At 29.1% G+C, this 23,454-nt stretch overlaps 3 protein-coding genes across 3 annotated transcripts; all 3 read left to right on the forward strand.

The window, feature by feature from the left end:
- The first annotated feature begins 1,832 nt into the window (after positions 1 to 1,832).
- LOC112703549 (pathogenesis-related protein 2) lies at positions 1,833 to 2,964 on the forward strand. Its single transcript, XM_025755038.3, has 2 exons — positions 1,833 to 2,185; positions 2,334 to 2,964. Exons 1-2 carry the CDS (start codon positions 2,008 to 2,010, stop codon positions 2,627 to 2,629), a joined length of 474 nt encoding a protein of 157 aa, XP_025610823.1. The 5' UTR covers positions 1,833 to 2,007; the 3' UTR covers positions 2,630 to 2,964.
- Positions 2,965 to 10,270: 7,306 nt separating this feature from the next.
- Positions 10,271 to 11,425, forward strand: LOC112703541 (pathogenesis-related protein 2-like). The gene is made up of 2 exons (XM_025755028.2): positions 10,271 to 10,634; positions 10,985 to 11,425. Exons 1-2 carry the CDS (start codon positions 10,457 to 10,459, stop codon positions 11,278 to 11,280), a joined length of 474 nt encoding a protein of 157 aa, XP_025610813.1. The 5' UTR covers positions 10,271 to 10,456; the 3' UTR covers positions 11,281 to 11,425.
- A 6,110-nt stretch (positions 11,426 to 17,535) lies between these two features.
- Positions 17,536 to 18,908, forward strand: LOC112703527 (class 10 plant pathogenesis-related protein 2E). The gene is made up of 2 exons (XM_025755006.3): positions 17,536 to 17,934; positions 18,313 to 18,908. Exons 1-2 carry the CDS (start codon positions 17,757 to 17,759, stop codon positions 18,606 to 18,608), a joined length of 474 nt encoding a protein of 157 aa, XP_025610791.1. The 5' UTR covers positions 17,536 to 17,756; the 3' UTR covers positions 18,609 to 18,908.
- Positions 18,909 to 23,454: the final 4,546 nt, after the last annotated feature.

Consider the following 23,454-nt stretch of genomic DNA (forward strand, 5'->3'; position numbering starts at 1 on the left):
AGAAAAATACAAAACAGAATATATTAAAGGAGAAGAAAAAACTGCTAGCTTAGATAGCTATGAGAACACTGTGCCTTGCACTCTCACTTCTTTTCCTTACTTCAAACCCTGACTGTTCACTCTTACTTATAGAGAGAAGCCTTCAAGGTTGAAACCAAACAAACCAAGCTAAACTTCTTCTTCTTCAAAAACAGAACCGGTTCGGCCATAGAGAGAAGAGATAACCCATGCAAAACCCAACATGCAGTTACCTCTAGTCCTTCCTTGGTCACCAATCTTCATCAATCCGAACCCTTCATCTTTTCTTGTTCTCCAAAATGAACTCCTGGCCCTTGATGCTTCATGATGATGATAGCTTCATCTGCTCCTATCTCTGCCTCTTCCATCATGTAGCCACTGTAGCTACCTCCTGTGGTGGTTGAGCAAGATCAGAGTCAAGCCATCCATTCAAAGATCTTCTCCTTGCTGGCCGAAATCTTCTTCAACTATTTTTGGTATGAAAGAGCCAAGATCTCATCACCAAATCTTACCACAAGTGAATGAGAATCTTAGCCACAGCATACTTTTTGTTTGTTTTTTCTTGCCATCATTTCGATGTTCTTGTAGCGTGCATTTCCTTCTTTTCGGTAGCTCAATGTAGCTTCCATGACTGGCTGTGTAAGGACCGAAAGAGATGAAGAAAGTTGAGAGAGAAGAAAGAGAACTTTGAACATTAACTAATGTATTTTAGTAAAGCAAATTAAATGTCTACTTCCCTTTATTTTTCGGTGGCGTGCATCATTAAAGGAGCCATTAAATCAATCATAATTTCTCTCTCATTATTTTAAGGACTGAATTAATTTATCTTAATAAAATTTTGAATTCCATCACATGATGAATAAGGAGATCCGTTGGAAGCAATGGAACTTGGCTTTTCTTTGCTTATTGGATTCGGACCATGTATTGGTCTTTTTAGCAAAAATTGCAATTTGTGCTATTAGTAATAATTCAATCTGGCTCAATAACTTCAATAATAATTCAGCTTAATTTTATTGAATAATTTTTGAATCAATGCCGAATAAAAAATTCATACTTGGCTTGCAACATTTCATTTTAATTTTCGACCCAATATAAATCTGCATTATAAAATTATTTTAATCAATATTTAATTTAAAATTAATTTTGCAATCAATTATATTAATAATGTTTAGTCATCACAAATATTAATTTAGAGTTTTCCAAACTCATCGTATATAAATACATTGATAACTGATTTTAGTGGTTATTTTTTTTAATGATTAATTTTATATACAAATAGTATTTTTGTTAAAGTATTTAATCTTTTAAAAACCAAAATCACGCACATACGAGATCTTTTACTAAAGATTTTAACAAATAACCAATAAAATATATGTTTCTTCTTAAAGAGAAATAAGTTTTTCAATTCAAAATGTATATATGTTTAAGTGATTAACAGTTTTTTAGTTAATAATCTTATTTTCATTTTTTATTTTTCATTTATAAAAATAGAAAATATACTTGATTAAATAGTTTTCTACTTTATTTTCTTTATGTCAACTATATGCCGTTGTATATAACGTATAATTAATGAGGACTAATACGCAATATAAAAAAAATGTTAGATATTTAGTAGAATTTATTATTTTTGATCAATAATTAGTCAATAATATTTAAAAATATAGACTAAAATTATATTATTAAATTACTAAATTAAATATATTAAAACAATTATTAAAAATACTAAAACAATAATAAATTTTGATAACCATTTAATTTTTTTTTCCTTTGAAAATAGAAAGAAATGGAGGAAACAACAAAGGCTGTTGTGTGGTATGTTGACATTGTGGTTTGTTGGGCACATCAGAGCAGAGAAGAGATCACAGCACCACATCCCACAGGGCAGTGCCTATAAATACAAGCCACTACTCCTCTCTTCTTCATCAACCACACACTCATTCTTAATTACTTTACATTTTCTTCTTTATCATCGACATATATTCAACAAGCATGGCCGTCTTTACATTCGAGGATGAAATCACCTCCACCGTGCCCCCTGCTAAGCTTTACAATGCTATGAAAGATGCCGACTCCATCACCCCTAAGATTATTGATGACGTCAAGAGTGTTGAAATCGTTGAGGGAAACGGTGGTCCCGGAACCATCAAGAAACTCAACATTGTCGAGGGTCAGTAAACATAATACTATATATATATATATGAGATAATCATAGTTGTGAATTGTAATAATAATAATAATGATATATATATATATATATATATATATATATATATATATATATATATATATATATATATATATATATATATACGCAGATGGAGAAACCAAGTTTATCTTGCACAAGGTGGAGGCAATAGATGAGGCTAACTATGCATACAACTACAGCGTGGTTGGAGGAGTGGCTCTGCCTCCCACGGCGGAGAAGATAACATTTGAGACAAAGCTGGTACAAGGACCCAACGGAGGATCCATTGGGAAGCTGAGTGTGAAGTTCCACTCCAAAGGAGATGCAAAGCCAGATGAGGAAGCCATGAAGAAGGGGAAGGCCAAGGGTGAAGCTCTCTTCAAGGCCATTGAGGGTTACGTTTTGGCCAACCCTGCTCTCTGTTGATTACAAAAACCAAATTGAACAATGCTAGAGGCAGCAATTTTTGTGATTGTTAGTCATCAATTAGCCATCAATGATAATTTGATGGTGTGAGATTGGTGTGAGATTTCATCCAATGGCTCACATTTCTCTGCTGGTTATATGCTGGCCAAAATTCAATAAAACTGCTGCCCCTAGAGTTTTCTAACCAAATTTGTGTGTTTCATTTCTAATAAGCGTGCCCCTTTCTTAATTTTTTTTACTTTCCTTCCTGTGTGGCACCGCATAGTAAAATTTGAGTCTTTGTAATTTGTATCCCACTTCATCAATATAAAAAGAAAATACTTTTTTTTTTTGAATTTATTTGTTAATGCTACTTAGCCAATTTTTTCTTTTCAATTCTTTTTCTTCTTTTTATTTATTTTCGCCCTCCGTACTATATATGACTGTCCATTATTGGTTGACGGAGTCATATATGAATTCAACCACGTTACCGATAGATCTCATTAAGACAATTTGATAAGCCTGTTACACTTAAGCATAGATTGAGAAAACTCTTAAGAGTTCCCTCTTTTGCAGAGGAATGAATAGAATTTATTTGATATTAATTAAGCTTATATCACATATGCTTCTTGTGCGAATTGAAAAGGAATGATCCTAGCCTTTTTTCTTTTTTTCTCCCCCTAAAGAAAGAGATTTTTATTCATAATGGAATAAAAATACAAAAGCCTAAGTGTTGGGTCAAAACACAGAGAAATTGGAGGTCTTCCAACTTCCATCATTATTAAGCAAGCTGCTACGCTGTTGTCGTGTTGTTCATCTTCTTCATCTTCTGTCATTCCATCCTCTTGTCCTGTGACTGCTACTTGCTATTGTTATTAGCCTTCACCCAAAAAAAAAAAAAAGAATTAGGCCATAATTTAATTTGACATTCTCATTATTTATTAGAGCAAATTTATAAAAGTTGTGTAAAAAATAAATATTAGCCACAGAAATAGAATATTTTAAGTTGGTCTTCTAAATTCCTTACTATATTTTTCCCACCATAATTAATTACGTGAGTATAAATAATAATATTGGAAGATCATCTACATCAAGAAAGAATTTCTAGTTGTTTTGATAACTCGAAAAATTAAATTATTAGGATCGAATCTTCACAATACACACAATGGATTCAAAATGGCCAAAACCTAATTTTCTGGTTATTGACTTTTATGAACTCAGTTTTCAAACCAAATGGTTAGATGTGTCTATAGCTATTAAATTTGGCATAATATTAAGTCTTATTTTGAGGAGTCAACAAATTTTAGGATCAAGTAATTGAAGGCACAACTCTAGAATATCAAGATACACAATCTTACTGCATCAGAGTATATTTCCAAAATCAAAACAATTGCAGATTCTTTCGCAGCCTTGAAAAAGCTTCTCAAACCAGAAAAACAGGTTAAATCTATTCTTAAAGGACTTAATGAGAATTATCAAATGCTTATGACTACTGTCAATTTAAAATCAGAAACGTTTAGTTTTTGTGAGCTTGAAACTATGCTGCTAACTCATGATGAAATGCTTGATAAGTATCGAAAGCCAGAGAATTTGGTGATGCAAGCGAATCTCACACAAACTTCCTTTCCATCCATTCCAAATTTCAATCATGGAACTAGAGGAAGACGACTAGACGAGGAAGAGGAAGACAAACCAGAGGGGGAAGGTCCTTCTATACTTCTCCCAGACCTCAGTGTCAAGTATTGGCTGTTTTGGTCACATTGCTTGGCACTGCTTCCATCGATTTAACCAAGAACTTCCACTCCCTTCTCAGTCTCAGTCATTCAGGCCACACACGTAGGTTTTCACTCTACATTCCCCTCTTCATCACAAAACACTTTCACAGCTTCCACTCGTCTACCACCAGTTTCATCTTTTCATAATTCACAAGCCTTTCTTGTTGCACCATCCACCATATCTGATCCAGCATGGTATCCAGATATAGGAGCTTCGCATCATGTGACTCCAAATCAATTTAACTTTCTTTCTTGCTCAGAGTATAATGGTCCTGATCAGGTTCAAGTTGGCAATAGTTCAAGTAGCTCTATATCTCATATTGGTAGTTCATTTTTGCATTCTTTGGATTCTAAACGATGGTTTCCATTACAACAGCTCATACACATACCACACATCACTAAGAACCTAATAAGTGTATCCAAATTTACTCAAGTTAATTTTGTTTATTTTGAATTTCATGCAACTTATTGTGTTGTTCGTTGTTAGTTCATCAAGAGAGTTCTTCTACAAGATTTTAGAAGAGGAAGTCTTTATCAGTTTGTGAATGTTTCTATGCTTCAATCTTCATAAGTCCTTAATACTCCTTATGTTTTTCTATTTTCTATTCTAATTTTGGTCTATGGCACAAATGCTTAGGTCATTCTGTCACCAAAATAGTTCAATTAGTTCTCAATCAATGTAATATAGCTTATAATAGTTTTAGTTTTGATTTAATTTCTAAGATCTGTAAAAATTGTGCTAAAACTAAAATGCATAAACTGCCTTTTTCTGATTCTAATACATCTTACGATGCACCTTTATAACTTGTTTATAGCGATGTTTGGGCCCTTCTCCTGTTGTCTCTCATCTTAGTTATTGATACTATGTGACTTTTATAGATACATTTAGTAGGTATACTTGTACTTTTTTGCTTGTTAATAAATTTCAGGTGTTATATGTTTTTAAACAATATAAAAATCTCATAGAGAATCTTACTAATTGTAAAATTAAAAAACTCCAATATGATAATTGAGGTGAATACAAATATCTTGTTTTTACTAATTTCATTGCATAAGAAGGCATTTCATATCATTTTTCATATCCTTATGTTCTTGAGCAAAATTGCTGTGCAGAGAGGAAGCATAGACATCTCATTGAAATGAGTTTGTCTATGCTATCCACTGTGTCTATGCCTTTAATCTATTGGGATGAAGCTGTTATTATCTCAATATATTTAATTAATAGATTACCTACTTCTATTTTGGCAAATAAATCACCATATGAAATTTTATTACATTAGAAACCAGATTATAATTTTTTAAAATTTTTTTGCTATTCTTGTTATCCATTGCTGCGACCTTATTCTAGTACTTGAATCTAGATCCCACAAATGTTTTATTTTTAGGCTATGCCACAACTTATACAGGCTACAAATGTCTTGATTCTACTAGCAAGATTTATGTATCTAGGCATGTAAAGTTTAGTGAATCTGAGTTTTCATATCTTAAATTATTTCACAAATCTTTTTCTGAGAACTCTTCACAGGTTCCTAATAGTAATGATCAGATATTAAGCATTATTTATCCTTCAATGGTTCCTGTTTCATTATTACCAAATAATAATAATGCTACTACTTCTATTGATAATTGTGCTGTTAGTTCTGCTTTTTAAAATGACATTGTCACTGCCAATCATAATTCCAATGCTTTTTATACTAACCTTCATCAAGATTTTAATACTAACCTTAACAATCAACATTCTAATTCTTCTCCCTTAGTTAGGTTAAGCCCCACTTTGGTCCCTGAGATTGGCGAGTTACACTGATTTAGTCCTCGAAATTTTAATTGCACTAAATTAGTCCTCTAAATTAGAAAAAATGCACCACGTTAGTCTTTCCCCCTTTTTTTGTCACCGAAGCACTGACGCCGTCAGTGACGTAGCCAATTCTTGCCACACTGGATACAGTAACAGTTAGATGATATGGCATAAAATTTGATTAGCTCCAATTTGATCATTATCCTTTTTTATATCCTAAATTGCTTCCCTTACTTCTTTTTTCTATTTTTTCTGATTTTTCATCTCCTTACTCGTTGTGCACCCTTCTGATTTTAAGATCACAATTGCAAATGGGAGCCAGAGCTCCATACGGTCCAATTAAAGAATCTCATAATAAGTCAAGTCAAATTAAAGAATCTCATAATATTCATCATATGGCTACCAAGTCTAAAATTGGACATTCTAAACCAAAGATCTATACTGCTACTGTTAACAGTACTTCTCATGCAGATTATATACCAAAAACTTTCGAGGTTGCTCTTAGTATTTCACATTGACATAGAGCTATGATTGAAGAGTATAATGCTCTTATGAGAATAAAAATTTGAGATTTAGTTTCCAAACCACTGAATGCCAAAATTATTGGCTGCAGATGGGTTTACACTATTAAAAGACTACCTGATGGGTCTATTCAAAAGTATAAAGTTAGGTTAGTTGCTCAAGAATTTCATCAGCAAGAGGGATTTGATTTTGAACAAATTTTTAGTCCAGTTATCTCACCTACTACTGTTAGACTAGTTTTAAGTATAGCTCTCTCTAGAAATTGGGTTATTAGACAATTTGATTTCAATAACACTTTTTTAAATAAGGATTTACAGCATATTATTTACATGTCTCAATCTATTGGTTTTGAACAACATAGTGATACTCATGTTTGTATGTTGAACAAGTCCCTTTATGCCTTAAAGCAAGCCCTAAAGAAATGGTTTCTGAAGTTAAGTAATACCTTGAATCAGTTTGGTTTTAAAAGTGCTAATTCTGATACCTCTTCATTTATTCGAAGAACTATAGATTCTTTAATTTGATTTATATCTTGTGTTATGTCGATGATATAATTGTAACTAAAAAGAATTCTACTCATATGTAAATTCTATGATTAGGCAACTTAATCAGATTTTTTCTCTTTGAAGAATTTAGGAACTTTGAGTTATTTTTTGGGTGTTGAAGTCCAACATACAAGTAATGGAGTCTTATATTTGTCTCAAACAAAAATATATAACATATTTATTGTCTAAAATAGGCATGAGAGAGGCTTCTCCTATGCCAACTCCAATAGTTTCTTCTTTGCAGCTTTTGTCTTCAGGTGCTGAAACTTTTGAAGATCCAAAATTATTTAGAACTGTGATCGGTTCCTTGCAATATCTTACCATCACTCGACTAGATCTCTCATTTGTAATTAACAAAATCAGTCAATTCATGCATGCTCCTCTTTTTTCTCACTGAAAAGTTACAAAGAGGATCCTCAGATACTTGCAAGGAACGAAGGAACTTGGCTTGGCCTTTCATAAATGCGCTGACATAAGGCTTTATGCGTTTTCAAACTCAGATTGGGCTGCTGACATTGATAATAAAAGGTCAGTATATGAATTTTGTGTCTATTTTAGGACTAATTTAGTGTCTTGGTCATGTAAGAAGCAGTATACTATAAGCAGAAGTTCTACAGAGGAAGAATTCAGGAGCTTGGCGTCTTGTGAAGCTGAATTGGTCTGGCTGCAAAATATTCTTCATGAACTAGATGTCTCTCAGCTGACTCCTCCTACGATTCAATGTGATAACCTGAGCACCGTTCTCCTTATGCATAATCCAATTCTCTATGATAAGACGAATCATTTTCAACTTAAAGTTTAGCTCATTAGAGATAAGTTGAGGAACAACTCTCTACATATTGTGCACATTCCAAGTGCTGAGTAGATTACACATATCCTTACCAAGCTTATATCTGCTACTTCCTTTGAGAAATTGAGGATCAAACTGCGAGTTGCTCTTCGACCATATTCGAGTTTGAGGGGGTGTAAAAGAGAGAAAAGATAAAGATTCTAAATCTTTATTCATAACAGAATTATAGAAGTAGTTAGTTTGATTTTATTTGGTGGTATATTCTGTTTTGAGTGAGTTTTGTGTAAGGCAGTTATACATATTTTTGTCTTGTTTATATATATAAGCTATTGCTGTAACTTTAGAAGTGTGAATATATTCGTTCTCTCTTTATTTTTTTCTTAATTTTAGCTTCTATCTTCTATTTTTCTCTTCTCAATCTTTTTTTTCTTTCTTTGGTGTTCTGCTCTCTCTTGTTCAAAATTCACAATTCTAAAATGGAAAAGTATGAGTAACCAATGGAATAGTTGTACAATGTGTACAATGGAGGTTTATAGAGTATTAGAGATATAACCATTAGTGTTACATTTTTTCATCAGCTGAAATTTTTGGAATGAGTGTTATCATGACATGGTATTAGAGCGTTAGATCCAAAAGGTCAAGAGTTCAATCTTTTGTAAATCCCAAAATCAGTTTAAGCTTTTGGAAAGATGTTTATTATCCCTAGTACCCAAATAGTTATTCTAGATAGTATGAAAAATATTAATTTTGTAACTCAATAACTCATTATACACATTATACAAATAGTCTATTATCTTCCTACGAGACTCTTCTAAAACTTTTTTAAATTTCATTATAAAGTGATCACTTACATTAGTATCACTATAAATACTTCACTAACTCAAATAATTAAAGTGCAGTTTTAACACACACTACTCCATTAAAATACCTATTATTTTTGTCATCAGAAATTCTTGTAGGTACTACAAGGCGAAGTCTTTTTCTAGAGCTTGTATCTCTTTCACAACAAACTCAATCTTTGCAAATAGTTTAGTCAAATATTTCGGAACAAATAGTAAATACTATTTTTGTTATAGTAAATATTTTTTTATTCTCAATATTTATGTTTTATCTTAATTTCATTTTTAATGGTTGATTTTAATTTTATCCCGAATTAAAATTTTAATATATTTTAATTATACTCATTAATTAGATAACATATGACATGACAATCATCTGCTGATGTATCATTAAAACGTGGATTGTTGTCATACGTTAGTAACACATCAATATATAATTACCACATTAGTATTTTCACTAACGATGCTAATCTTAAGGATATATTTGAAATGCTAGAAAAAAATAAAATAAATTAAATATTAAAATTTTTTTAAAAAATTAAAAAATATATATATTTTATTCTTAAATTTATTATAGATAAAAATATACTATATCCATAAAAGTCATGTGAAATAATATTTGCTTTTGTGTAAATATTTTTACTTTCTTATAATATAAAAAAATCTTTTATCTTCTCTACTTTATATTAATAATTGCTAATACTACGAATAAAAAATATATGAAATAAGCATATACATAAAAACAATATATATAATATTCTTCGAAAGTAATTATTCAATACTATTCATTTGGATTATATTAAATCAATTTTAAATAGTTGATGATCTAAGATCCAATTCAATTTTGTGGTTTTGACCTTTTTGTTAAGATCCAGTATAATTTAAAATTTTGCAATTCTAGTTGAATTAAATAATCAGGTTGAATTAGAGGATAGTACTCCTGTTAAACTTAAAGAATATTTGGGGGTGTTTAATTTAAAATTTTGGGTCTATAAGGGCGTCTAAAAACTTTTGTGCCCGCAATACACTGCATTATTAAATTTCTTTGAACCATTTAATACTAATAGTAAACAGTACACTTTCGTTGAACGACTTATGGATAATCTTATAACTTTTCTGAATTTCCATTCGTCCAAATCGCAATGTTTGACAAACTCAAAAAAGAAGTCGTGGATGTAGAAAAGATCTAAATGAGAATTTTACACAAAATATTTAATTATGGTTTTTCATTGTAACGAAAAAATTTATTTAATAATTTAAATAAAAATATATTATTAAATTATTAAATTAAAAATATTAAAATAATAATTAAAATACTATAAAAAATAATAAATTCTGATAACGATTTAATTTTTTTTCTTAGAAAAATAAAAAAAATGAAGAAAACAACAAGCCTGTGGAATGTTCGCATTATTATGGTTTGTTCTTTGTTGGGCACACAAGAGCAGAGAAGAGATGACACCACCACATCCCACAGGGCAGTGCCTATAAATACAACCCACTACTCCTCTCTTCTTCATCACTCTTAATTACTTTACATTCTCTTCTTCATTATCAACATATTTATAACAAATTAACAATCATGGCCGTCTTCACTTTTGAGGATGAAATCACCTCCACCGTGCCCCCTGCTAAGCTTTACAATGCTTTGAAGGATGCCGACTCCATCACCCCTAAGATTATTGATGACGTCAAGAGTGTTGAAATCGTTGAGGGAAACGGTGGTCCCGGAACCATCAAGAAACTCACCATTGTCGAGGGTTAGTAACTATTCAATTCAGTCAGAATGATTACTTTTTTTGCCGGTTAAGTATTGGACAAATTTTAATAAAAGTGCTGGTTTGGTAAATCTATTATAACAGATATTAATATAAAAATTAAATTTAAATAAAATTATATTAAATTTTTTAATTTTGATAAACATAAATTAATTTAAAATCTTTTTAAAAATTAAACCAAGCATACGAGTTTTTTTTATTTATTAAATATAAAATAAAATTGTTATGATTTTTTAAAAGTACAAGCGTCTCTTTAAAAAATTTTACTAGACAAAATTAGTAGATGAAATAATTATGGATTGTGAATTGTAATAATAATGATAAATATGCAGGTGGGGAAACCAAGTTTATCTTGCACAAGGTGGAGGCAATAGATGAGGCTAACTTTGCATACAACTACAGCGTAGTTGGAGGAGTGGCTCTGCCTCCCACGGCGGAGAAGATAACATTTGAGACAAAGCTGGTTGAAGGACCCAACGGAGGATCCATTGGGAAGCTTACTCTCAAGTACCACTCAAAAGGAGATGCAAAGCCAGATGAGGAAGAGTTGAAGAAGGGTAAGGCCAAGGGTGAGGGTCTCTTCAGGGCTATTGAGGGTTACGTCTTGGCCAACCCTACTCTGTATTGATTACAACAACATCATCAATTCTGTGTCGTTCAATGTTGCATGTTTCTTATACCAACCAAATTTGTGTGCTTGGTGTCTAATAAAATTTGAATCTTTGTATCCCACTTCATCAATATAAAAAGTTAGTACGTTTTTTTTTTTTGAATTTCTTTGTTAATGTTACTTAGCGAATTTTTTCTTTTCAATTCTTTTTGTTGTTTTTATTTATTTTCGCCCTTCGATCAGTATTAGACGATTGTCCGTTGGATGAAGGAGTTGTTAGGCTAATTTTTTAATATAATGATTTAGTTCTTGTGAATCACTTAAATGTTAGGTTATTTGGTGTTTAACAAATTTATTGGAACGATTTGTGACACAACCAATTTGCAAGGGGGCATATTGTAAGAAAAAGTAAGTTTTCATTTATAAAAATACAATTTGCTAGGGATGTATTGTCAATCCGTAAAAAAAATATTTTTCTATTCGAAAAAGTATAATTTATGGAAACATATTATCAATTTTTTTTTTTTACTAAAGATAGGAGACTCGAACCCCAACCTCTTAAATGAGTATGGGAAGATTATGCAATTTGAACTATTACTCATTGACAGAAACATATTATCAATTCGCGGTAACGTATTGTTAATTTTTAACTTTTTATTAAATCCTATCTTTTCAATATGTGTTTGTTTCAAGCACTTTTGTATAGTGTAATTTATCTAAAATATGGATAAATAGGTAAATTCGTTATTAAAAAATTATTAATTTTTTAAATTAGTCTTCAAAAATTTTTTTAATTGAATTTATCTTTTAAAAATTTTAAATTAATTACGTTAGCCTTTTTATTATTTTCTTTGTTAATAATGATAAAATATTTTTTTTTTTAGAAAAAGAATGAGCATTATGTAAGAAAAGAACATACATAAGGGGAAAAAAAGTTAATTAATTTGAATGAATGTTTAATATTCTTATAAAAGAATGATAAAATAAAAACAAAATGATTTTAAGAATATAGTATGTTTCTTGTATGGCATGTTCTTAATGTAGCTTGTCTTCAAATGATCGTCTTTCGGTCTTCAATAAGTTATACTTTGGTTGCTAAAGAATAAGAAAGGGGAATGAGTATCTGTGGAAAACATTTCGATATTTAAGTTAATCTGAGATTTATAAACCATTTTTAAGAATAGTAATGATAGGAAGATAAAAAAATTAAAAAAATTGAAACTTACTTTATTTTAGTTATTTTTTTTCTTATTAAACATTTTCGTTTTAAGAAAGTAATATTATATGATTGTCTTATTTTTTTTTTCAGACTTACCCTTTTATAAGTGTGGTGTGTCACTAACTGTTATCGGTTATCATTATGTTAATAATTATAGTTATAAAAATCAAATCGAACCGGTCAGTTTGACCAGATTAATTAGGAACTGGACATCTGGCCGATTCGATCGGTGTTAAAAACCACTTGATAAAGAATCAATTTAAGAACTGACCGAATCAGCAGTTAACTGATGAATTATTAGAATCGACCAATTTTTTTTAAGATTTCTAGTTTGGTGGATGCCCCTTAAAATGGCGTCGTTTTTCTTTAAAAAAAATTAGAATTGAGATACAATCTCTCTCTCTCTTTTCAAAGTCATTGTCAAACTCTTCTCCTCCGGTAGAGAGTATCGTCGTTGTCAAAAGAAACAGACCGTGGGTGCCGTCATTGCTTGTGGAAGGTTTGCTCAACCCTTCTCTCGTCGCCATCGCACAGAGCTCTGAGTTGAACTCGTGGCGTCGCCAGTCGTGAAGGGTACCATCCTCCCTCCCTCCCTCCCTCTCTCTCTCTCTCTCTCTCTCTCTCTCTCTCTCTCTCTCTCTCTCTCTCTCTCTCTCTCTCTCTCTCTCTCTCTCTCTCTCTCTCTCTCTCTCTCTCTCTCTCTCTCTCTCTCTCTCTCTCTCTCTCTCTCTCTCTCTCTCTCTCTCTCTCTCTCTCTCTCCGAGCTCAGTTTCCATCGTCACTTTCTATTCTTCTATCGACGTCATTTTTCTTCCTCTCTCGTTGCCGGTAAACGCTGCAACTTCAATTTAATTGTGAGTTGCTGAGTTGTCTGAGCTACTTCAATTGACTGATTTTTTAAGTTGCTAATTTTTTAAAATAATTGTTGAATTGAATGATTTTGTTGATTGTTGAGTTAATTTTGTTGAGGGTCAATTTTTTTGTTGTATGTTGAATAAGGAACAATCATAAAGTGATCAACAACCACAAAAAAATGTTGTTCAAAAATCCCAATCAGATTCTTCTGGAGGATTGGAACACTTTCAGTAGTGCCTTTGATAATAATTTGTGATGTGTCTTGATTAGTTGAAAATTTGTTTGTTAATGTTTTTTTGGGTAATATAACATTATATGTTTGTTATTTATGTGGGTTTTGATTTTTTTTTAGTTATAAATTTTTATGTTTGAAGTTGTTTGTGAACTTTTAATTATGTGAAATTGTGAAATTGTAAATTTTATTAGTTTAAAAATTATTGAATTTAAATATTTAAAATTATATATTAAATTTTTAATATTTTTATTTTATATTTAATTAAACTAGTTAAATTCCAATTGAATTTCGATTAGATCACTGAAACCATTAAACCAGTAATTTTATTGATTCATTGACCGATTCGATTCTCGCAACCTTGCTAATTAATAATAAGAAACAAAGATGTTAGAAACGATTCACGCGATATCAATATTAATTGTTGATTTGTAATGTTCGGGGTCAAGTTATAGCGTATACACGATCCATAACAGGTGTATCATAATATTTAGGGTTAAGTACGATTTTGGTCCCTAAGGTAGGGGCTAAAAATTTATTTCGTTTCCGGCCTCTTTTTTTGCTATAAAATGATCCCGAAGGTTTAACTAAGTTTTAAAATCGTCATTCGAATTCCCCATTCTTTCCCAAAATCAACCAAAAACAGAACTGAAGCCCAAGTTGAACTAGAACCCACCACCATTATCATCATCATTAGAACTTCTCCAAAATCAACCAAAATCAACCAGAAGCAGAACAGAAACCCAACTTGAACTAAGATCCACCACCACCACCACCATTATCATCATGGTTATCATCATCATCATCATCAGAAGAACAATGGATAATGGAATTATAAGAAGAAATATAAGAAAAAGAACAACAACAACAATGATAATGAAATCATAAAAAGAACAACAAAACTCTGAATCCACCACCACCACTACCACCCAGAACTCAAAAAATGAGAACAATCAAAACTCAAAACCATCAACAAAACTCAAAACTAAAATTCTTCCTTTTTCATTAACAAAACTCATATGCAATTACAATAATAAAAAATTCCCAAATTCATCTTCAATTACAATAACAAAAAATTCATAAATATAATTACCAAAACAAATGATAAGACGAGGTGCGACGGCAAAAAAGAGGTGTGGCGAGACGAGGTACAACGGCGAAGAGGAGGTACGGCGAGACGATGATGACAAGGGCGAGGAGACGATGACGGCAAGGGCGAGGAGGAGGAGCAGAAATGGCTCGCAGCTCGCGGCGCGCAACGTCCACTCTCACAGTAAAATCTAGCGATGAAGACTAAACAACGAAGAGCAGGAGCGGCGGCGGTAGTGGCCCTTTCCCTTCCCCTTCCCTTCCCTTCCTTTCCTCATCTTCTCCATGAACCAAAACCCAACCCCCTTCTAGCTAATACCCTCCCCCTTTTTCTTAACTTGTGCTCCTTTTCTTTTTTTTTCTTTTTTTAGTTAAGAATATTTTAAAATAAAAATAAAAAATTTGGTAAAAAAGACGATTTAAAAATTAAGTTAAATTTTTGGAATCATTTTAAAATAAAAAAAATCGAAAACAAAATAAATTTTTAACCCCTATCTTAAAGTTTAAAATCGTACTTAATCCTAATATTTATTTAAAACTTAATTTACTATATATAACAATAACAATATATCTTAACCCATGGTTAAAATATAATTTTTAGTGGCGGTTAAATTTAACTTCAAAAGTAATTAGCCCACCATATTGATATAGCAATATTTAAATATGATATATATAGAACATGATCCAGTCATTATATATAACTCGGTTAAATCCAAAGTACAACTCGGATAAAATGATCACATCAATACTATAAGTCGGAAACAGGTGTAAAGTTCATCGCCTTCATTATGATCATTCATTTCTAGATAATAACAGAATATTTCAGGAGGAACGTTCTTAATTAATTAAATTTTGTTATACCTCATAAGAAGATATTCACCATCTTATTATTGACTTGAATATTGAAATATTTTTTGAGAATTATTTAGATAAAGATGTTTAAAATATTTATTTTAAAGATATTTTTTAGTAATTAAAATTTAATACATATAATCAATTAAATTATATTATTTTTATCAAAATTAGGCTAAACAAATTAATTTAATCAAAAAATAGTTAATCAAATTTTGAATTAGTCTAAATTAATATTATTTTTTATAAAAAATGACTACAATACCCTTATTATAAAAAATAACTAAAATATTCTTATTATATATATTAATTTTGAGAATCCTAAATTCTAGTCTTTTACTTCTCTACTAATATAGGGTTAGGATTTAGAATTTTTAAAATTAATATATATATATATATATAATAGGAGTATTTTAATCATTTTCTATAATAAGGATATTGTAATCATTTTCTATCAAAAATAATATTAATTTAGACTGGTTCAAGATTTGATTCACTATTTTTCGTTTAAATTAATTTGTCTAACCTAATTTTGACAAAAATAACACGATTTTATCAATTATATGTGTTAAATTTTAATTAATAAAAAATATCTTAAAAAAAATATTTTAGACGTTTTTATTTGAATGGTTCCTATATTTTTTTACAGATACCCAACTTGTGTTTTCTAGAAGTTGAAGCATACTTCATACCCAGAAAAAAAAAAGGAATAAGCCTAACTTCTTTGAAGTCAAAAGATACCTTAGTGGGATCATCAACACAAGAATATAAGAAATATTAAATTTGCTCCAAAAACACCTAAGAATTAAGAAACTCTCATATAATATAAGTACTATAGTATATGAGGCTATGAGCAACGACAAAAGTTGGTAGCATACCATAGAATTTGTTACATCTCATTTACAAGAAGAGAAATTAATTGAAATTACTTTTGTAATATCTTTTTTATCGATCATGCTATTTATATATTAAAAATTATCTACCAAATGATTAGTTATATGTATAAATTGTATGCTGAAATAAAAAATATATATTAAAAATATTTAAACGATATATATATTAACTGATTTTTAATATAATATATTATTTTTCTTTTAAATACCTTAAGTGTATGTTCTTTTTCTTTCTTATATTAAAAAATTTATATATTTTTTTCTCTTCTTCCTTCCTAGTGATAGGCACGCTTTATACTTTAAAGAAAAAACAAAAGAGTGTAGTATACGATGCATAGAAAGAAAACGATATACAAAATATGAAAAATTGGGAGTTCTAGAAGGGCGTCTAGAAATTTTCAACCACTTTAAATTCCACTACATGCATTTTGTTTCTGTTCAATATACTTGAGTAGTAATTTATTTCATCAAATATCGTAAACATTAGAATACGACTGATAACTGAGGAGAACGCCTTATTTGAAACTTGAAAGTGATGTGTTCAATTTAATGTTAACTTTGTTGAATTTGATTGCTTCCAATTGCAATATTTGACAATTTAAAGCTTGAATTAGTCTCCACCAATAATATTCTTCCACCCGAAAATGGGATAAAATAATGCTTGATATTAAATTACTTCTAATGATAATATATAGTGTCTAAAAAAATATTATAATATTTAATTTTTTTAGTCAACTATCAATCAACATTTTTTTATTAATAACAATTCAAATCTTAATCCTTATTTATATTTTCTTTTATTGCTGAGTAATTGTTAGTTAAGAAAAATTAGTTTTTAATATATGTGTCTGCTTAGCTATTTTATATATATAAAATTCACAGTTGGTATAAGGTGACATGCACTGACCGATGAGTAGAATAGTATTTAGAATAAAATTAAAGATATGTTTGGTTAATATTTTTATTTTTTATTTTTAAATTATTTTAGATAAAAATAATAACTATTTTCTGTTTCTAATTTTTTTTAAAGATTTTAAAAAGAAAAATATTAAAAATAAAAATAAAACTTAACAAACTCTAAAAAAATAAAAAATTAACATTAAAAATACCCAACATGGCAGCCACAATAAATTAACAACAAAAATACTATTTATTAACAATAAGTGAACATGCAGTCAGCACCTTCATAATTCGCATACACACCATTCCATTGCAATTCCCTTGACCCCATTATATGCCTATAAATAGAAGCCACTCCTCTGCTCATCAACCACACACTACAAATCTAAGCTCACTTATTACTATCTACTCCTCATTCCTTTCGTTCCTTCCCTTAGCTTCTTAATTCACAGTCATGGGCGTCTTCACTTTTGAGGATGAAATCACCTCCACCGTGCCCCCTGCTAAGCTTTACAATGCTATGAAAGATGCCGACTCCATCACCCCTAAGATTATTGATGACGTCAAGAGTGTTGAAATCGTTGAGGGAAACGGTGGTCCCGGAACCATCAAGAAACTCAACATTGTCGAGGGTTAGTAACTATTCAATTCAGTCATCACCATTTTTTTTCTAGTTAAGTATCGGACAAATTTTAATAAAAATGTTAGTTTCGTAAATTTATATGACCGATATTAATATAAAAATTAAATTTAGATAAAATTATATTAAATTTTTTAATTTTAATAAATATAAATTAATTTTAAAAAGTTTTTTTTAATTGCTTTCAAAAGTATTTTTAGTTTTTTAAAGCTAAACACAAGCATACGAATTTTTTTATTTACTAAATACAAAATAAAATTGTTATGATTTTTTAAAAGTACAAGCATTTCTTCAAAAAAATTTATTAGACAAAATTAGTAGATGAAATAATTATGGATTGTGAATTGTAATAATAATGATAAATATGCAGGTGGGGAAACCAAGTTTATCTTGCACAAAGTGGAGGCAATAGATGAGGCTAACTTTGCATACAACTACAGCGTTGTTGGAGGAGTGGCTCTGCCTCCCACGGCGGAGAAGATAACATTTGAGACAAAGCTGGTTGAAGGAGCCAACGGAGGATCCATTGGGAAGCTTACTCTCAAGTACCACTCGAAAGGAGATGCAAAGCCAGATGAGGAAGAGTTGAAGAAGGGTAAGGCCAAGGGTGAAGGTCTCTTCAGGGCTATTGAGGGTTACGTCTTGGCCAACCCTTCTCAGTATTAGAACATACACTTTGCTCAATCTTGATACACAAGTTTTTCTTAGTATTATTTCTATACAGTTTTCTTTGAGTGAAAATAATAGTTAAATAATTTCACATGTTTGACTAAACAATATATCATTTTCACACGAAGAAGACTAGTTGGGAATTTTCATTTTCTTTTGGGCATATGTTTGTGTGGTGTGGGCTTGTGCTTCAAATAATTGGTTTTCTACTCTGTAATAAGTGTTGTCTTCTGCTGCAGCTTTGTCTTTGTGTGAGCTTCATATCAATAAAATTTAATACAAAAGAAATTTGAATAATTATTGTTTTGCTCTTGAGTCTTACTCATTTGAAGTTTGAGATCAGTTCTAAGAGGAGAGCAGTTAACCTCTAATAACAATCTCATCTCATATAATCAACTAACCTAATTCAACAATTTCATAGTTTGTTTTCTTAATTTGGTTGATATATCTTAATTGACCCTCAGCTGAATAAAGCTCTTGCTTTTGCGTTGCATCTATTATTCAAAAGATGTGAGACATATTTTGACCAAATTAAAGTCACGCTTAAAAAAAAAAAGTTATGTTAGGTAACTAATAATTTGTTTGAACAATATAAACAACCACCAATTAAATCAAAACACATTATATTTTTAAATTATCTACCTAAATCTTAATATTAGAATAATCATTCATACACCTAATGAAATAAATATTTGATATATCCATTATTCATATTGTTTAATATTTTTATTATCTATCTATACTTTTTAAAAAAAATCTCTTAACTGATAACTAAGGGTAAAAGATCCATAAATAAGTAATTTAGCTCTAAAATTTTTCGAAATTCAAGGTTTCTATATATATATATATATATATATATATATATATGCAAAAATACGTAAACGCAATTTATATATAGATTAAATTATTTTGTATCTTAACGACACATTTAAATAGTATTATAATAGAGTTTTTTAAAAAATTTAAAAATTATTGATAATTTAAAAAAAAAGCATAAAATATATTCTTGTATTTTGACGATCATATTTTTTTTGGGTGACTCAGGATCATATATATATATACTCTTCATTTAATATTGATGGTGTTTTCATCCATCTGCCCCACACGGTTTGAGTCTTTGAGACCATTGGTTATGAATCAGACTAATGGCATAGAAGAATTTATATTAAATAGGATCAGCTGCGTAACGCATTGGGCAATATATTTGGTGATTGTTATGATATTTAAAAATAATATCTAATTTATTAAAAAAAATTAAAAATTAATATTTAATTTAAAAATATAAAAATAAATATTTTTTAAATATTTAAAATTATTATATTAAATTATTTTTTTTATCTGAATTTATGACAATAATAAAAAAGTTTTACAACCTACAAATTCAACCCAATAGAATACACAAATTTATCAACTTTTAAATTTAAACTATAAAAAAATGTACAAATAAATAAAATGGCTAAAGAGTACTTTAACTAAAGATCATCTTTTCTTTGCATTCAAAACCTAGTCATCTGTATATTATTATAATCTTTGTCAAATAAACTAAGTTGTCCCAATTTGGGTGCAATTTTACAGCATGGAGATTGAGCAGATAGCATTTCAAGTTCCTTCATACTTTTATCTTTTTCATAAGCAATTATCTTAATCTTTTCTAATCCAATGGCAATTTCTCTTTCTATGTTTTTCTGTCTCTTTATACTCTTTCTCAACAGTTTTAGTTTGGGCCTCAATCCTAGCTCACTAGAATCAGCATCAGATTTCTTCTACAAATGTGAGTTGCGATGGCCTCGTTTTTCCAGTTTATCAGCACCAGATTTATGTACACGTCCTCTTGATCCTTTGTGCATGCCTCTCGGAATCACTCTGAACCTAGCAATAAAAGTCGGTGTGTAACAAATTCTAGCAAGTCTTTGAGGTGGCTTGTTGGACAAGGTATCATTTTTTTTATTCATACTTTTTCTAGGATTTGTTCACACTTCAAACTTCTCTCAAACTCTTCCCATTTACCCTCAAATATTTGGTTGAGTTCCATTGCAACTTTATAAACTTCATCACCACGGGCATAGTATATCATGGAGTTATAGAAGGTCAATCATCAGCCACAAAATCCTCCATGAAAGAATAGCTATTTGATTCAAGCTTGCATTTAATTGTGCCTAAATTCATGGGATGTGAAATGATATCAAAATAATCAAGAATTTGGAATAAAACAGGATCTACTAGCCGATTGAAAAGCCATCCATGTTTGTGAGAGGACAAAATATTGAGAATGGTAGAACATTGGCGAGATGCTTTCAAATCTATGGTCCTCCTCATTTTTTGCTTCTTTTCCTTTCGGCACTCTGTACTCTCTGCTCCTCTCTTGAGGGATACAACTGCTTCAATGTCACTCATTTTCATGAATTTGTTCATGATGTGCTTCTGTTACACATTTTTTTCTTTTTCTTTAATAAAATTGTGAAAGAATAGAAAAAGAAAAAAAATGAAAAAATTTTATTGATTGTTGATAATAATAATATATAAAATTATAATTAAATTTCTATATTTTATTGGGTTGAACTTATAAACTGTGAGATTTTTTTATTTTTGTTATGGATTAAGATGAAAGAGTAATTTAATAGATTATAAAAAATAAATTAAATACTAAATAATATCCGTGATAAAATTGACCAATATATTTTAAGTATTTAACACTTGACAGTGTATAGTCCAAAGATCCTATCTAAATTGTATTACCATAAAAGGACTTAGATGAGAGAAAATTTAACCTTTCTCTCTTTTTTTTTTCAAATAAAAAAAAATAAAAGCTCCATTATTGCATTACTTAAAATCAAGATATTAAATATAACTATACAATTCTAAATTTTAAAACATACCAAAATTAATTTTCAGTATAAAATATATATTAAAATAAATAAATAATATACACATATAATTTAACATTAGATTCTAAAATTAGGATAAGAATATATTGATTTGGGCATTTAATTTTTAACTTCGAGGATGATTAAATTGATTTAAAATATCATATCATTAATTGAGTAATGTTAGAGGGACAAAAAAATAGCCAAAATTTATCTTATTTAGCATTTATTAATTGTCGTAACAATTAATGAATACTAAATAACACAAATTATAGTTATTTTTGACTGATTTTTTTTTATTACCAAATATTTCTGTTATTAATTTAAGAGTGAATTATATCATCTAATTTCAGTAGTCACTTTAATATTATGTTCATCCAAAATATACGCCAACTAAGTAATGAATATGTTTATCAAATTTTAAAATTATTTTTAAAAAATTTGTCGTGAACATCTTTTAAATTTTTTTGTTAGTACTTAAATATTTTATATACCAAGAAATGATGATTTAACTACTAACGAAACAATATTGTAAAGCTTGGTCTCGTGGCATTTATGGATGTCTTGCTAGAAGTGTATCAAAGTTTAAATAATTTTAGCTATGATTAAGAAGTGGTTAAATGAAATTCATTGAGAGAAAAAGTATATGTCAGTTAGGGTGTATGACAACCTTATACCTGCTTCAAGTTTGTCATATATAACCTCAGGTTTCACAGTCACAGTAGAGGTAGGTAAGGATAAAAAATGTTTGTCGAATAAAAAAAAACGGAACAATGAAGTTTGAATTCAATTTGTTTAGGTGGATTCTATGGTGTAGAAGCCAAAATAGTTCTACACATGTATAAATATACGTGTCATTCAACTGAAGGAGAATAAATTTAATGTGTAACCCAAAAAGAGATAATTCGTGCATATTGAGTCCTATCAAGTCTATAAGAGTTAAAATTGAAGGCCCCACATGTAATTAAAGTTCTTATTAACCCACTTGATTATTTTTTTTGGTGACTTATTAACCCACTTGATTAAATCATGATATTAGCTACTAGTATTTGAAGAAAAAATAAATAAATACTTTTTTAAATAAATAAATATTTTATTAAAATGAGACAAACAGTTGGACTACTACTCATTAACACATCACAAAAAAATTATAAAATATGAAATTAAAATATAATATTCTATTTGTTGAAACAAATTAATTTTTATCTTTTAATATTTACCTTGTAATAAAGTCAGTTTATTATATTTATTTTTATTAATAAAATTTTGTTGTAAATGTCTCTTGAAATGATTTCAAATTTTATAATTTATTTAAAAGTGATTACAATCACTCCAAATTTGTGTATTTATTAAGTACATTAAGACTAGAAGTGAATCGAGTTAGACCAATTTCAAACTTGACTTACAAAAATTAAGCTTGATTAATGATGCATGAGCATCATTCATATCTTTTCCTATTAACTTATATGGTGAATTATTAAATTTTTATAGAAAATAATTATATATAAAAAATGACTATAAAATTTTAAATAATTAAAAATATTAATATATATGTAAAATTATATATTATTTGAACCAGTTTGTTGAACTGAATTTAAACTCAAATAATATATAATTTTATATATATATATATATATATTAATGTTTTTAATTATTTAAAATTTTATAGTCATTTTTTAAATATAATTAATTTCTCTAGAAATTTAATAATTTACCGTACAAATTAATAAAAAAAGATACAAATAATACTCATACATCATAAATTAAGATTAATTTTTGTGAGTCGAGTTTAAATTTGATCTAACTCGACTCATTTCTAACCCTAATATACTTAATGAATATACAAATTTAGAGTGATTATAATCATTTTAAATGAATTATAAAATTTGAAATTATTTCGAGAGATATTATTTACAACAAAATTTTATTAATAAAAATAAATACAATAAACTGATATTATTACAAGGTAAATATTAAAA

The sequence above is a fragment of the Arachis hypogaea genome, chromosome 1, assembly GCF_003086295.3.
Source record: "Arachis hypogaea cultivar Tifrunner chromosome 1, arahy.Tifrunner.gnm2.J5K5, whole genome shotgun sequence".
Lineage (NCBI taxonomy): Eukaryota > Viridiplantae > Streptophyta > Magnoliopsida > Fabales > Fabaceae > Arachis > Arachis hypogaea.